This window comes from Protopterus annectens, chromosome 13.part0 (genome assembly GCF_019279795.1).
Source record: "Protopterus annectens isolate FY-2018-M chromosome 13.part0, PAN1.0, whole genome shotgun sequence".
In the NCBI taxonomy this organism is placed as follows: Eukaryota; Metazoa; Chordata; order Ceratodontiformes; family Protopteridae; genus Protopterus; species Protopterus annectens.
Window position 1 is genome coordinate 267,958,891 of NC_056747.1, and position 17,775 is coordinate 267,976,665.

Here is a 17,775-nt window from a genome sequence, read left to right on the forward strand (position 1 = left end):
AAATGGCTTACTGATAGAACCCACACTGTAAAAGTAGCCGACTCCAAATCCAGCTCCAGACAAGTGACAAGTGGAGTACCTCAGGGTTCAGTCCTGGGGCCGCTCTTGTTTGGCATCTACTTCTCTGAAGTACAGGTCAACACTAAGGGACTCTGGCTAACAAAGTTTGCAGATGACTGCAAACTGGGAGCCATTATTGAATCCCAAAATGATGTGAATACTCTACAAAAGGGCCTTACAGAAACAGATGCTTGGTGCCAGAGCCATGGGCTCAAGCTCAATGCCAAGAAATGTATTGTTATCCCCTTTGGGAAAAAACATGTATCCATGAATTACCATATAGGTGGCAGTACACTAAACACAGAAAGTGTGATAAGAGACTTAGGGACACAGGTGGACAGTGGTCTCACCTTCGATAACCACATTGCCACAACAGTCAGGAAATCCTTCTATGTGGCACACCTTATCACGAAGGGCTTTTCATCCAGAAAAAAGGAGGTCATTGTCCCACTGTACTCATCCCTCATTAGACCCATTATAGAATACAATGCCCCATTTGGTATGTACCTCTCAAGACATCTGCAACAACTGGAAAGGCCTCAGAAATACCTCACTAAAAGAATCACAGGCCTAAAGCAGATGCCCTACGCTGACCGCCTTAAAAACTCCAGCTATACTCTGTGCATATCGTCTACTCAGAGGCGATCTCTGCTTAACATACAAGGCCATGTCAAATCCAGAGCTGTTGGACATGCTACACTTAAAGAAATCCCAATCCCATGAGCTACATGCTCCAGGGATATAAACCTTGTCATCACAATAAACAAAACATGCTGGAGGGATAGGTTCCTGACCCAGAGACTCCCCAGACTCTGGAATAGATTGCCCATACATGTCAAGCAGAGTGCCTCTTTGGACCTCTTCAAGAGGAACCTTGACGATTGGATGGGAGAAAGGAAATTCACCCCAGGGATCACGTCAGTCGCCCTGCTAGACAGGGGTCCAGGAAAGTAAATAATGTAGGAAGAAATAGCCAGGGAATTGTTATGGCTAGGCTTGTATAGGCCCTAGGGCTGATAGCCTAGTACCAACCTATGAACCTATGAACCCCATGCATAATCCGAGGCGTCCGTGGTTATCACTTGGTAGGCTGGAGGTAGACTGAAGGCTTTCCCTTTGTTTTGAAGACATGCCATGGCCCACCAATGGAATTCCTTTTGCAGGCAAGGCAAGACAGCAATCACTGTTTCCAGACTGTGACAATGCTGGGACCATACATTTTTTAGGTACCATTGTATCTTCCTCATATGCAGTCTTGCATATGGTATGAGTAGGATGCAGGAAGCCATGTAACCCAAAGCCTGCAGGAATTTCCTTGCAGTTAGCTGAGACATTAACGCCAGGCTTTTGAAAGTTGAAGCCAGCTGTAGTTGTTTTTCTGATGTCAGGAACACCATCTGGGTGTTGTGTCTAAAAGGGCACCCAGGAAAGTTATCTGTTGAGTGGGTGTCAAATTTGAATTTTTTACGTTCACAGTGAATCCCAAGTACTTGAGTAGATTCTGAACAAATTCCAGGTGCTGGAGTAAAATGTCCTTGCTGTCTGCTTGAATAAGGCAGTCATCCAGATAAGGGTAAATTTGAATTCCCTTGAGTCTGCAGTAAGCTACTACTGGAGCCAGGCATTTGGTGAAGACCCTGGGCGCAGTAGACAAGCCAAAGGGCAGTGCAGAGAATTGGTAATGTTTCGGGCCTGCCTTGAACCTGAGGTATCTTCTGCACTCCTGTCTGATAGGAATGTGTAGGTAAGCCTCCTTTAAATCCAATGTCACCATCCATGCATTTTTGCTCAACATTGGCAGGAGCTGCTGCAGAGTAAGCATCTTGAACTTTGGTATATCCAGGAAAGTGTTTAAGACTGACAGATCCAGGATGGGTCTTCAAGTATTTTACTTTCTGGGAACTAGAAAGAGTCTTGAATAAAAACCTTGTCCCATCTCTGAATTTGGAACCAGTTCTATGGCCCTCATAGCCATCAGGGACCTCACCTGTTTTAATGCCTCTGCCCATTGAGTTTTTGGTAGGTCTGGCCATCCGTTTGGTTTTGCTAAGGTGTGAAAGTGGAATTTGTAACCTCTTAAAACTACATCCAGAACCCACTTGTCTTGGGTTATATAAGTCCAATTTCGGTGAAAAAGAGAAAGTTTTCCTCCCAGAGGAGCTTCCAGGAGAGAGGTTCCTGAAGTCATGCAGGGGGAGTCATTGAGCCTGTTTCCTGTAAGGTTGAGACCTATCTTCTCCACCCCTGGGGGTGGAAGCACTCCACTGTCTAGGTCTATAAGAGGTCTGTGCTTGGGCCCTCCCTCTGGGGCGCCTATATCTACCCCTCTGAGGCCTGTCTGAGCTGGGAAAGAACCAATTTTTAGCTGGCCAATTTCTGCTAAATCTAGGAGGCTGAACTTGTAAGAAATCCTTAACCATTTGCATGGATTTTGCCTTATCCTCCATTTTCTTTATAACCTCTTCAGCCTTAGTCCCAAACAAAACATTATGTTGAACAGGAGCATCCAGTAACTTTGCTTTCACTTGATCAGGCAAATTTTGTTCCTTTAACCAAGCATGCCTTCTAATGACTGTGCCAGTGGCAGCCGCCCTGCAAGAGGGCTCCAAAGCATCAAAACCACAGTGTAAGGTATGTTTTCCTACCTGCTCAGTAGCATGCATCTGTAATTCCTTATTGTCTGCACATGCAGAAATGGTACCCAGTTTTTGTTTCATAACAGACAAAAGGTATTGCTGAAATTTCAACATATGAAATTGACAATTTAAAGCCCTAATAGATAAAGTAGCAGAAGTGTACACTTTTTTGCCTCATCTCTCCAAAGCTCTAGAATCCTTATCTGACGGAATAGGGTTCCTAGCAGTGGCGGCCTTAACACCCTTAGGACCTAGAGAAATGGTTTCTGGATCAGCAGTAGGATTTTTATAAAGAAACTGGTGTGAGTCAGGGACTCTGTAATATCTATCAGGCTTGGCAGGGGCCGGAGGAAAGGAGTCAGGAGTTCAATTAGACTCAGAAAAGACATCATCCACAATATCCAAAATAGGAGGAATAGCCAGGGGTCTGTGCTGGGGAAGAAGAAGGAAATCCCTAAGCCTTCTCTTAGATTCAGAGTACTCACGGCCTTCCCAGTGAAAATGTTCCCCTCATGTCATATAAAGTTTCCACAAAAGAATAATCCTCAGGAGGAGAAGCTGAAGGAATGGATTCCTCAGCATCGGAATCCTCATAAGGAGGGAAAGTATAATCCTGTTCAGAGGAAGACACTGAAGAGATAGATGCCTGATCAGAGGATTCATAATCCAATTCTTGTCTTGGCCTTTTGTCAGGAGGGGGATGTGAACCCCTAATCATAGTTAGCAAGTCCTCCGCCATTTTAAGCATTTGTTTTTGAGATTTAGGTCCCAGATCAGAGGCGGCCTGGGCTTGAGTCTTTGTTTTAGAAGGAGTCTTTGCCTTTACCTGAAGCTGCGTAGGCCTGAAAACCCCCTCGGAAGCCGGTACCTGCACAGCGGCTCCGGACCCATCCGAGGGAGCATTTTCCAAAGGTCCTGCACCTGGAGTATTCGAAGGCCTAGTTGGCTCCTCGTGGAAGTCCGTTTCGGCAAACGGTTCTGTAATGGCTGACGACAGGGGCTGCAAAAGCACCTCACTGATGACGGCCGAACCAACAGCTGGCTCTGATTGTAAACTGTCGTCTGATTTGGACCTCGGAGGCCTATCCTTATCCTTGCGCCTTTTATGAACTCCGGTAGTCGGAAGCGTGTCTGACGACATGTTATAATTAAATCGCCTCCCAAAGTAATGAAAGGCAAAATCGTATCTCTGTTTAATAGTACGTTGATTAAATCTAGCACAAAACCGACAACTAGCTACATTGTGGTCAGGGCCTAGACAAGGGATACAGTAAGAGTGAAAATCCTTATGAGGTATTTGCTTCCCACATGAAATACAATTATTAACTTTTTCTGACATCGGTCTGGAGCAAGAAAAAAGTTTCCCCAACAGGGTACTTAGCTTTGAAAAGAAGAATGTCTTCGGTATGAAGCACCAAAAATAACAGGAGTCAGCCGACCGGCACTTGCGAACTGCTTCCACCACGCGGCAAGAAAGACTGGAGAACATGGCGTCGGCTGGGAGCTTTGTACCCCTGGCACTCTGACGTCAGGGAGGGTGAGTACACAGCCGACGCCGGACCCAGACTTCGGGATTCTGGCCGACCGAGGGCTGCCTGCCGGCAGGAAGAACCCTACAGTGATGACTGCAACAGTGAAACACGATGAACATATGGTCATTCCCTAACACATCTAACTTATTGTTATTGAACCAGGTGCCTGCTTTATAGACTTACTCATGCACAAATGTAAATGATACAGTTTAATGCCGGTGTCTGCATTCCCTCAAATTACACTTAACCATGCTCTAAGAAACCAAGTATCAATACATGTTGTTGCCTAACATGCAGTTGACTTTTGATGTGTTGTACACGTGTAATCAAACTGATCATGCTACAGATGTCTCAAGACATCAGATTTTGTTTTTAGCAGGTGCTATAATGGCTCTCTCTGAGGTTGCAAAACTCAAGAGGAAGAAGAAATTGTGAGGTTCAACAGTTGTTTAGCTTTATCTATGCTTTTTCGTCTTCTAAGATTGTGCAACCTTGGAGGTATATTTAGAGATTGCAGGTTTCACAGAAGCCACAGTCCACCTGCAATTTTGTGCAATGCTGTGAGTTATTAAAATGTTGCACTGCTGTTCTGGTGTGTGTCAGATGCTTTGCATCTAATCTTAGGGAAAAGCAATATTTCATTCCAGATCCAAGAACCAAGGTCCAAAAGAAATACTAGCAACAGCAGTATTTCAAGAATACAGCAAACATAAATAAAACATGCCAGTCGAAAAAAAAAAAAAAAACCAGATAATTTACATGAATTTAAAAAGTGGATCCATTTTGGAAGCCTTTACATCTAGGTAGTATATTTATTGCTAGTTTTTCAGGATACATAATTAATGCCAGGATGGCAACTGTCTTAAAGGAAAAGCAACAGTTATTTTAACTTACTTGTTGGTCACCCGGTCTTGCAGATGTGTCAGCACTGCAAAGTTACTTCGCACTGTACGCAAGCTTGCCAGAACCTATAATACAATGACAATTGTTTGTTAAAATGTCAAAAGTATCTTATTATTATTATTATTATTATTATTATTATTATTATTATTATATTGGTTGGCCCTACAAGGTAGAACCTCTTTAAAGAGGGAACTCAGCAAAAAAGGCAAACCAAATCAATTAATAAATAAGATATAACATAGTCAAAAAGGGGGGGGGGGTTAGATTCTGATAAACACAGATACAGCAAACAGAAAATCAGAGATGACTCCTAATAATTAATAATCACATAATCACATGTAAGAAATACAAGTGAGTAGAGGAAACGTGACTACTGAGCTGTGTACAACATCAGTGAAATATACAATGGAGAGCAGTGACGCAGCAGCTGCATGACAGAGAATTCTGACAGGCAATTTAAAGTTTCAACTAGCAGAATTTAGCTAAATGGGAATATGGTGTTCAGAGAAGAGTAACGCAGATGATGTAGCTGTTTTAAAACAGAAAAAAAAATAAAAAGTCAAGAAGTAGGAACAAGGGAATAAGGAGAGTAAATTAAGTAGTTAAAAAGTATATAAAAGAATATGAAACATTCAGAAGCAGTTGGTAAATATCATAAGAAAAGTAAGTAGTAAGGATTGATGTCTGAGCTAACTGAGCGAGTCCACATTTGGAAAATACCAGTGGAATAATCAAGCAGATTTTAATAGCCATTTTAATGATCAGTGAGATGTAGATCCATAAGAATGCAGTTTGACTCTCTTGTGAGGCAGGACTGTGGGGCTCTGTCTCCAATTTTATTGTTAGTTTTATTTCCTTGCAGGAAATAATTGTCAGTGGGCCTTTAGTTGTACACGTGGTATGCCTTTGAAATAATAAACTGAGGGCAGAACAATAATTGTAGAGTAGAAGATTTTCATAATGATGACATGACTGCATTTTATTTTACATGTAGGACATCAAATTCAAGGTGTCAGAACTATTATAAGATTCACTTGTTTGCTGCAATGCAGACTTAAATATTTATTATTAAGTAGATTCCATTTTATTTTGGACAAGTTTGTGTTTCAGACAGCATAGGAAAGTTTTGGTAAGAGAAGTGTACTGTCTTAATACTGAACCTGCTTACAGAACATACTGGGTGTGTATACACGTGTGCATTTATATATATATATATATATATATATATATATATATATATATATATATATATATACACACACACATACACACACGTACACACACACACACACATATCCATCCATCCACAACCCCTTTTTCCCCTAGTTTCACACATAAGATCAGGGTGTCACTTCATCAGTGACAATCATCTACTGCCAAGGCTTACACCACTGGGTGGATAGCGCAGCCACGGATATATCTTTAATATAACAGAATGTCTTGCCACAAAGACGTTGATTAAATGTGGCATAAATGTTGCAGACTTCAGCAGTTAGAATGATAAGACTCTCTATTACCGGCTGATAAGATGTCTCACCATATAGTAATGAGGAGAAAAAGGGTTTCTAGTATCTTCTGGTTTCCATTCAAAGCAGACTTAGCCTTTGCAGACATTTTAAAACAAATTGTAGGCAGTTTTATAATCAATAACTTTTTTCTTTAAAGAAAGAAAAATAACCAGCTGTTTAATAATTACGCTACTTCCACATGCTACATTTTTGTTGAAGACATAAACTGTTTTTATTTTTAAGACAGAAATGACTACTAGTGATGCACTTCGTTCTGCCCTGCCCAGCCATAATACATGTCCTCATCAGCCTAAACAACTTCTGCTTCTATGAAGCCAGATAAAATTCTTCAATGTCTCTTCATACTACTTTTTCTTTGGTTATACACCATACTTTTTCCTCGGGCTTTTGCCCATTTTGATGTATGAAGTCCAAAAAAACAGTTTGTTAGACATTTCCGGTGACATCAAAATCTTATTCGCTTAAGACATCAGATTATTTTTAACATCTATGTTGCATTATCACTTAAGACATACTGAAACAAAATTTTATATGAAAGAAAACAAACCATATTAATGTGATCCTAGTTAAAAGCATTATAAATGACATTTTTGTATAACTATCAGTCCAACATTACATCATTTACTCAATTTATATCTTCCTTAAATGCCACTGCTTCTCCACAACATTGTTATGCATGTATTGATTCCAGAATTACTATTGTTCTTTGATGTAATCTGCTCCTACTCTTTTCTAAAGATCCCATTTCCAGTTCTTTTATCTGTTACAATATTCAATACTTGAAATATAGTTGGTTTAGACTCTGATCTCCAGTTTTTTTAGTAACTGCTTTTTTGCCAGCAATCAGAACTAAACTTAGCAAGGCTTCACTATGTCTAGACAATTCAGACCTTGTATCCCAGCTCAAAAAATATATTTCCATAGTTATATCCATTTGCTCACCCAGTATTTCTGACACAGTACTCTGTTGGGAAGTTTTGAAGTCTGCCAACACATTATAGTCCCAAAGCATAAGTTCCCAGTTACCTCGTTCTTCCCTGTGACACCTCTAACATTGCCATCTACCCAAGAAAAAAATATTTTAAGTCTGTTTCGGGTATAACAATACCTATGCAAACAACTTGAAGCAGAAATCCTAAATCTTCTACACTTTGTTGCATAAATGGAAGACATGCATATGCCCTTCCCATTGATTCCTTGTGAATTAGTTATCCAATCTTTCTTCCCAACCTTTTCTAACCTCCTCTGATTGATTCCTATAGTTATTGTGCAATATTTTATATGACCTGATAATTATACCTTTTTAACAGCAGTGACAGTTTTACATTTCACTAAAACTCTACAACAACATGCTTTTCCCTTACGATTTCCCTTTCTCTTTGCCTACACTCTGATAGCCATTCCTGATAGGGAAGGCAGTCTCTATCCTGCAGCCCAAATGTCTTCTTGGCTTTGTCTAATTATATTACCTTTCCTTCGCTAGTTATTTGCTCCCAATACCTTGGTTCCTTTGTCAGTTTTATGCAATAAATTTCAGCCCCCTTCTTGCCTGAGCTCTGTGCACCTAATTGCAGTTAACCTAATTGGCAAAATCCCCTTTCTCCATTATCATGTTAGCTTAGTTCCTAGAATACTTTCTGTTACCTTATGAATATAGCACTTTTTTTTTAATTTCTCCAAGTCTTTTAAGTTTCTAATACCATGATGGGAATGGACCCCATTCCTAAGTCAAAGTATGATTAAAGTTCATGAAATTAGTATTGTTTCAGTCTTTGATGTCAGCCAGAAGTGCTCTTCGCAGCATCTGCAATGTGCCCAGTAATGAATCCTTCTGCAATTCATATGGGGTTACATGTATTGGTAACATATCTAGATGCAATTGTAGATTATTTTTTATAAGACCCGTTGCTCCTACTACTATTGGAACTGCCTGGATATTTTTCTTCCACATTGCTCTCATTTCTGCCTGCAAATCCTGATATTTTATGATTTTGTGTCTCTCTGTTCACAACACACTGTAGTCACTGATTGTGGCAATTTTAATGATCATTGCTACTTTTGTCTTCCTTTCATGGACTACTATATCCTGTTTTCTAGCATCTGTCTTTTGAACTGTTGGTAATGGATAATCCCATGTGATGTAGACGTCATCATTTTCTATGATGCTTTGTGGTTCATGTTTCCAGTGTTTTTCAGCCACTTCAATATTATAATGTTTGAACAATCCCCAGTGCAACAGTCTTGCCACATTATTATGGCTTTCACTATGCAGTCCTTCTGCCATTAGTATGTCACAACCAGCAATGAGGTGTACAACTGTTATCAATTCTGTTTTACAAAACTACATTTGTCTGTTTCTCCCACATGTTCAATGGACATCTACGTAGCCCACTAGCTTGGGCCGCCAGTATTAACCTTTCATCTCTTGGTTTGAATTTGCCTCTCCTTAACCATTCCTGCATTCAGTCTTGATCAACATGAGGTTCTTCCAGAAGTGTTCTATACTTGCAACTCTATTTATGCATTTTCCACATTTCTTGCCTTCTCATCTGGTCCTTCACCTTATATTCTTTCTTTTGTATTTTGGGATATTCAGTTGCTGCCTGATTTTTATCTACCTCTGGTTTGATTTCCCTTCCTGCTTGATGCCGATATGCTTCTGCTAGACTAAGCAGGATGTCACCTTAGATTTGCTCTCCTGATGTTACAAAGCATACATTATGTTTGGATCTTGTAAGGTCAGCAGATGTGTGCAGTCTTACGATTGCAGATCTATACATGTAATCAATTTCAAGGAGCCCCATCCCTCATTTGGAATGGGGAATATATAATTTTGGTATGTACTGATTTTTATAAATCATTTGGTGACCATGAAGCACCCTTCTTGTTTTTCTGTCTAATCTAACACATTTTAAGGCCAGTCTATCACTGTAAAATTTTACATTAGACCGGAAGAGCAAATTGGATTATAGTTTGAATTTTGTTCCTAGATATCAGTGCTGTTTTCTGGATTAATTTAAGACATCTAAAATATTCCTTACTAAGTTTTATTCACATTTGTTCATGTTTTATTGTTGATCCTTCATCAATTCCCAAATATTTATAAACTCCCTCTTGCTCAAGTTCTTTTATATCACATTTTTGTCCCAAACTGATGTTTTCTTGGTGCTGCAGTTTTCCTGCTTTAAAGGTTGCTTTTGCACATTTATCAAGACCAAATGACATTCTTATATCATCTGAAAAGTTTTGACAACTTGCAGTTGTGCTTTCAGCTCCTCATCTGATGAGTTCTACAGTTTTAAATCATCAACAAAGAGAAGATGAGAAGTCTTTACATTTTGCTGTTTTCTAGGAGCCAAACTATAGCCATGGCCTAAGCTGTTAAGTAGAGAGCTTAATGGGTTAAGGGGAAGACAGAATAGTAACGGTGACAAAGAGTCACCCTGGAATATCCCCCTTTAAATTTTTATCTCTGGTATAATAATTTGTCCTTTATCATGGCTTAATTGCAAAGTGGTCTGTCACTGTTTCATGGTCACTGTAATGTAGTCGATCAGCGTAGGGTATATCCTATACATTTTTAAGCACTTAACTTAAGTAACTTAAGTACTCATAGTACTCTGTATGGATGATGTTATTCTCCTTAAGGGTATGCATTCAAAGCCCCAGTCTCTACTTATTTCTTGAATATCTCTGTTTCGTCATCATCCCTTTCCACTATGAATAGTAGCTTTCTGCTTGTGTTATGTACATGAACTTTAACTGTGTAACTGTAAAATATACCTTCAAATCAGGTAATCCTAAACCACATTGTTTTGTGGCAAGAATCAGTTTATCCAACTTGACCCTTGCCCTCTTCCCTCCCACATAAATTCCTTTAGATCTTTATTAATTACTGTCTATAACTTCCTCTCTGGTTGATAAGGTTGATAAAAATATGCCTTACCTGTGTATAAAACTAAGGGGACTAAAAACATTTTCACTGCTTGTATCTTGCAATCCATATCCATAAACTAGAGATTCTAGTTTCTCAATTTTTGTATTATCTTTTTATCCTTAACTGCCGTAACAGAATTCTTTTAATCTATGCTCCAATATAGGTTCATAGGTAGGTACTAGGCTATCAGCCCAAGGGCCTACATAAGCCTAGCCAGTAAGGTACCATAGCTTACACCACCCAAGAAAGTTATTTTCCCGTGCCACTGTCCAGCAGAGACACAGAAGTGATTCCCGGGCTGTATTTCCTATTTCCCATCCACTCATCAAGATTTTTCTTGAAGATTGCTAATGAAGAACTTTGCTTGACATAGATGGGTAGCTTGTTCCAGAGTACAGGAAGTCTCTGGGATAGGAATCTATCCCTCCAGCATGTCCTGTTTATTGTGGTGACAAGGTTTAGGTCCGTAGAGTGTATAGCTTGGAGGGATTGGGATGTCTTTAGGTGTAGCATGTCCAACAGCTCTGGGTTTGACATAGCTTTATATGTCAGGCAGCGATCACCTCGGAGTAGGTGATATGCTACGGAGTAAAGCTGGAGTTTTTTGAGGCGGTCAGTGTAGGGCATTTGTTTGAGGCAAGTAATCCTCTTTGTGAGGTACTTCTGTGGCCTTTCCAGCTGCTGCAGATGTCTTGTGAGGTACATTCCAAACGGGGCGTTGTACTCTATAATGGGTCTAATGAGTGATGAGTACAGGGGAACAATGATCTCTTTTTCCTGGATGAGAACCCTTTTATGATGAGGTGTGCAAAGTAGAAGGACTTTCTGACTACCGTGGTGATGTAACTATCAAAGGAGAGACTACTGTCCACCTGGGTCCCAAGGTCTCTTATCACGCATTCGGTGCTAAGTAGATTGTTGCCTATATGGTAGTTCATGGGTACAGAGTTTTTACCAAAGGGGATGACACTGCACTTTTTGGCATTGAGCTTGAGGCCATGGCTCTGACACCAGGCATCTGTCTCAGTGAGGCCCTTCTGTAGGATGCCCACATCATTTGGGGACTTGACTATGGCTCCTAGTTTGCAGCCATCTGTGAACTTCATCAGCCAGAGGCCTTCTATGTTAGCCTGTACTTCAGAGGAGTAGATACCAAACAGGAGAGGTCCCAGGATGGAATCCTGTGGCACTCCACTTATCACTGCCTTGAGGTCAGATTTGGGTTCTGTCAGTGAGCCAGTTGGCAACCCATCTTGTGATGTAGGGATTTATATCTAGTTTAGAGAATTTAGCTATAATTCCAGAATGTGGGAATGGTGTTGAAAGCCTTGGCGAGGTCAAGATAGGCTGTGTGAGCCACCTTACCCTCATCCACGGCTTTGGTGACTGCCTCAAAGAAGTCGATCAGGTTCAGGAGGCATGATCTGCCTTTCACAAACCCGAACTGGGTGGGATCTAGAGTCTGGAGGTTACCAATGTCTTTGTTTATGAGTTCCATGATGATACGTTCCATGGCCTTGCAGACCAGGCTCGTCAGGCTAATAGGTCGATAGTTCCCAGGATCAGTGGTGGCTCCCCCTTTGTGGAGTGGGATAACTGTTGCTGTGCGCCATTCAGTGGGCACAAAGCCTGATGCGAGGCTATTATTGAACATGGTGCTTAAGTAGGGAGCTAGTTCATTCTAAAGTTCGTGTAAAACACAGTCTAGGATGTTGTCCGGTCCCATGGATGCTGTGTCTTTGGCTTTAGAGAGTGCAGCTTTTACCTGTGTAGTTGTGATTACAGGGACTCTGCATTCTTCCTGTATAGATATGGGCCCTTTAGGGGGTGAGAGGGGGGTAAAGTTAGCACTGAACCGATCTGCCAGGATGTTGGCAATATCAGCTGGTTCTGTAATTTTCATGCCTTTGTGCTGTAACTCAGAGCAGATCTGGGTGTTGCCATCTAGATTCTTGACATAGCTATAGAATGCTTTGTGGTTGTCCTTGGATTTAGTGGCAATTTTGTTTTCGTAGCTAGCTTTGGAGGATCTTATAAGGGATCTCAGCTTCTTACTGAGGCTGACCAGGGAGCTCCTCCACTCATGGAATTTTACTCTCTCTTGCAACAGTTTCTTCCTTCTGTTGTACAGTTTGTTTATGGCAGGGGACCACCAGATATACTTCATTTTATTGTGTCCCCATAAATATGGGTATTCCTCGACCAATTCGTGTGTGGGTATACAGTTTATTGTTATAGCCTTTGTTTTATCTTCATTAATTTGATATCCCCCAAAACACTTAAAACTGTCTCAAGATATTCCCCAACAGTGAGATGTCCCTTTCTGGTTTTATCAGGTACAAAATAATATCATCTGCAAATAAAGGCATCTTTTTAGATTACCATACCGGTTATATCCATGAATTTCTGAGTCTCTTATTTTCTTTCCCAAAAGCTTTAAACATAAAGCAAATAACAAAGGGGAAAGAGGAAACCCCTGCCTGGTTCCTCTGTTCAGACACAACTTGTTAAAAAGGAACTACAAACAAAAGAAACCACATTTAAAGCCGCAGTATTGAAAACTGTTTATTACAAACAAACTAAGCACTTCTGTCTTTAAAAACACAGGACTTCTTCAGAGTTTAAAATGCATCAATTAAATTATTATTTAAATATATTAAACAAACCACCCATTTTTTACGTATGTACTTCAATTAAAATATCTCACACATAATAAAATTCATAATCAATAAAAAAAAATGTTAAACTTCAACTTCCATAATAACCAAAATATTCAAGAAAACTTAAAAATACAATTTTCAACGTCAGTGCTCTACCCTTAAGTATACTATGAAATTATAAGGATTCATTTAATCCAGGTTCCTTTACAGCACTCAGACATGACTGACACACAAATTATTTTTGTTCTAACAGGACGTCAGGTTCACCTCCCCTCTTGGAGATAACCACCTTATCACTCACTCAATCACAAAAAAGGGACATTTTAATGAATGTCTATATAAAGCATTACTCTGTTTTCCCTTCTTAATATCTTATAAATGTTCATCAATTCTATCCTTCATTTGCCAAATAGTCTTGTCTACATAAAATGTAGGATATGAGGTGCAAGAAGCTAAGTAAATAACCATGGTAGTATTAAAACTACATGCTCCCGGACAAATCAAAGTTCTTTTATATCCCTCCATTACAGCATATGGACCATCATTAATAAAATTACAGTATTTGCAGTACCCACCCTTGGCCATTTTAAATATCATAGACTGATCAGAAATATGGGCAGGGCATTCCAAATAGTTCTTAATATTTTTCCTTTACTATAGGTAATCTTAGGAGCCTTTCCAAGAATAGCTTTAAGTACTATAGGAAATATGACATTCCACATTTTCCTAAGAACAGTTGCTAACAAGGGGTTTTCCTATTATATGGAATGACATAGCCCCTTCTTTGTCTCTGTCCTTTATTATATCTTTTCTTTTTGCCACTTGGGAATCACTCATTCCCAAACCAAGACCACCCCCCCAAGAATGGGGGCAAACTTGTCATACCTCCCCCTAATAATTTCTTCTTTAATTTCCAAAAGTAGGGATTCAGGATAATTTCAATCTTTAAATATATATAGTAATGTATCCAGCTCATGAAAAAATGTCAAATCTTCAGTAACCAACTTAGAAAGACATCCATCTGCCCTTTTAATATAGCTCTCGTCTGAAAATGAGGACGACAACTATTCATAGGTTCATAGGTTGATACTAGGCTATATGCCCTAGGGCATTTATCAGCCTAGCCAGAGTGTGTTTGGCTTTCGACACCCCCTAAAAATGGGTTTTACTGTGCCCTTTTTAGGTTAGTTTACTGTGCCTCTGTCTAGTAGTGACACAGAAGTGATCACCGGGGTAAACCTACGATCTCCCATCCACTCCTCAAGATTTCTCTTGAAGAGAGTCAGTGAGGGGCTCTGCCTGATATGGACTGGGATTCTATTCCAGAGTGCTGGAAGCCTCTGGGTCACAAATCTGTCTCTCCAGCATGTCCTATTAATTTCTGTGTTGAGATTCAAGTCCCTTGAGTGCGTAGCTCTAGTGGATTTGAATTTTTTGAGGTGAAGCATGTCCATTAATTCTGGGTTGGACATGGCTTTATACATCAGGCACAGATCGCCTCTAAGCATGCGGTATGCAACTGAGTAGAGCTGGAGTTTCTTTAACCTGGCAGCATAGGTCATCTGTTTGAGACCCTTGATCCTCTTGCTGAGGTACTTTTGTGGTCTTTCCAGTTGCTGCAGGTGTCGGGTAAGGTACATCCCAAACGGGGCATTGTATTCAATTATGGGCCTGATGAGGGATGAGTAAAGGGGCACAATGACCTCCCTTGATCTAGATGTGAACCCTTTCATGATGAGGTGGGCTATATAGAAGGTCTTTCTAACCACTTTGGCAATGTGGTTGTCAAAGGAGAGATTACTATCAACTTGGGTTCCCAGGTCCCTAATTACTTCCTCTGGACTTAATGGATTACTGCCTATGTGGTAGTTTGTGGGCACTTTGTTTTTCCCAAAGGGGATGACTATACACTTCTTGGCATTTAGTTTTAGGCCATGGCTTTGGCACCAGTTGTCTGTCTCTGTGAGACCCTTTTGGAGGATGCCTGTGTCAGCTGGAGAGTCGATTATGGCACCCAGTTTGCAGTCATCTGTGAACTTGGTCAGCCAAAGTCCTCCCGTGTTGGCCTGTACCTCTGAAAAATATATATCGAACAAGAGCGGTCCCAGGACGGAGACCTGTGGGATGCCACTTGTAACAGGTTTAGAGTCTGACATGGCTCCCGCAATTCTGACCATGTGGGTTCTGTCCTTGAGCCAGTCTGCAACCCATCTTATGACATAGGGGTTAATATTTAGGCTGGAATGCTTATCTATGATGTCAGAGTGGGGTATGGTGTCAAAGGCTTTTGCAAGGTCCAGGTAGGCTGTGTGGACTACCTTCCCTTCATCTATGGCCTTGGTGACTATTTTGAAGAAGTCTACCAGGTTCAAGAGGCAGGATTTGCCTTTAACAAAGCCAAATTGTGTAGGATCTAGCATCTGTAATTCCCCAATGTCTTTGTTTATGAGTTCCATGATGATCCACTCCATAGCTTTGCAGACCAGGCTAGTCAGGCTTATGGGGCGATAGTTTCCAGGGTCTGTTGAGGCTCCACCTTTGTGGAGAGGGACCACTGTTGCTGTATGCCATTCCTTGGGTACATATCCTGTAGTAAGGCTGAGACTGAATAGTAGCCTAATATGAGGTTTTAGCTCTTCTTGGAGCTCCTGTAAGACACAGCCTGGGACACCAGGACCAAACTTGTCTGAGGAAGGAAGGATACGAAGCCTTCCGAATGTGCTTATGTTACAATAAAAGTTCTCACGTTATTTTTAAGTCCGTTGACCTGAGGTTTTTACAGTTTCATACCTGGACTACTGTTTACGTTTATTTTGGCGGAACAATCATTTTTGGTAAAGTCTATACTATATGAAAGCTGACGGTGGCAGCGTGTTTTACAACGTGCAATAGCAGACTGTGATTGATTGGGTCCTTGGCATCTTTTTGTCTTCACAGCCTGGGACACCGTCTGCTCCCATTGATGCTGTGTTTTTTGCTTTGGAGAGGGCAGCTCCCACCTGAGCATCTGAGATGACAGGGGGACAACTATCTGCTGGGATAGATATTTGCTCTTTTGGGGGGGAAGGGGGGGGAGAAATTTGCACTGAACCTATCCGCCAGGATGTTGGCAATGTCTGTGGGTTCAGTGTATTTTTTGTAATTTTGGACCAACTCCGAACATATCTGGGAGTTGCCACCCAGGTTTCTAACATAACTAAAGAAGGCCTTGTGGTTATCTTTAGTGTCTTGTGCAATTTTTCTCTCAAAGCTGGCCTTGGAAGATTTTATGAGGGACCGTAGTCTTTTGCTAGTACTGATCAGTGAAGCTTTCTTATTGAGGGATTTTGCCCTATCCTGCAGTAGCTTCCTCCTTTTGTTGTATAGCTTATTTATGGCAGTGGTCCACCAGACAGGACACCTGCCTTTGGAGGATTGGGTCTTGGTTTTATTTGAGATTGCATGATCCATGCATTCCTGAAGATGTCCACAGAATGCATTTATAAAGGATTCTGCAGTCTGGGCCGTAGTTTCCACTGGCCCGGGGGTTTTGAGTGAATTCACCTCGGTTTTGAGAAGTGTGAAATTAGCCTTGGAGAAATTTTTTACTGTGGTTTTCTGGGGTGGTGGTGGGGTCGGGATGTGGATGTCCAGCGAGATTAATTTGTGGTCTGATCTTACCAATAAGGGGTGTACCTCTGGTGCAGAGCATAGAGTCCCCATGTTTGTGATGATCAGGTCCAGTATGTTTTCCGCTCTTGTAGGTGTGGTGACCAGTTGTTCCATAGCATTTGAGTTTATAAATTCTAGAAACCTTAGGGCTAGGCTGTTGGGGCTTGAGTAGTGCTCCCAGTCTATGTTAGGGTAGCTGAAGTCACCCAGTATAAAGGTATCTGGAGAGACCTTCATATTCTCCAGTGTTCTCAGGAAAGCCACGTGAGGTTCCAGAGTCTGGGATGGTGGTCTTTAGCAGGCTACAAACTGAAAGGCAGTCTTTCCCACTGTTAGTTGCACATGGATGGTTTCTGATGCTTCATGCAGTGCCACTAACCTGGAGGTGTGGGTATCCTTGATGAATATGGATGCTCCCCCTCCTTTTGTGGTTCGGTCCGAGTTTTGGAGCCGAAAAGCATGGTATGAGGTATAGCCTGGTAGTGCTGGGGTGCTCTCAGGAGCCTTGAACCAGGTCTCTGTTACTGCACAGACATCGATATTCTCCATGCTGAGGAGAGCTTTGAGTGCTTGCATTTTGAGGTTTAGACTTCTGGCGTTGAGTAACATTACCCTTAGTTTGTTTTTCCTTGTGTTGTCTATGGAGGTAGGTTTGTCTTTTGAGCCTTGCCTAAAAAAGGCACTATGGGGGTGGCAAGAGCCTTTGCCAGTATCCGAAAGCCCAGAGGTGACAGGTGCAAGCCATCCCTAGCGAAGCAACGTGGCTTGTCGAGCATGTCATCCCAGGCTGACAGACATTGGATCCCCTTTGAATGACACCAGAACTTTAGCCAATTGATCATTTTTTTCTTTATACTGTGGCATCAT

At 41.1% G+C, this 17,775-nt stretch overlaps 1 protein-coding gene across 2 annotated transcripts in view; it reads right to left on the reverse strand.

The window, feature by feature from the left end:
* LOC122787231 (cAMP-specific 3',5'-cyclic phosphodiesterase 4D-like) overlaps positions 1-17,775 on the reverse strand; it is a 1,697,022-nt gene that overhangs the window by 530,111 nt on the left and 1,149,136 nt on the right. For both annotated transcript variants that reach the window (XM_044053831.1, XM_044053830.1), the window contains exon 4: positions 5,123-5,196. In XM_044053831.1, the coding sequence (XP_043909766.1) occupies positions 5,123-5,196 (74 nt within the window). The remainder of the gene's footprint in view (positions 1-5,122; positions 5,197-17,775) is intronic.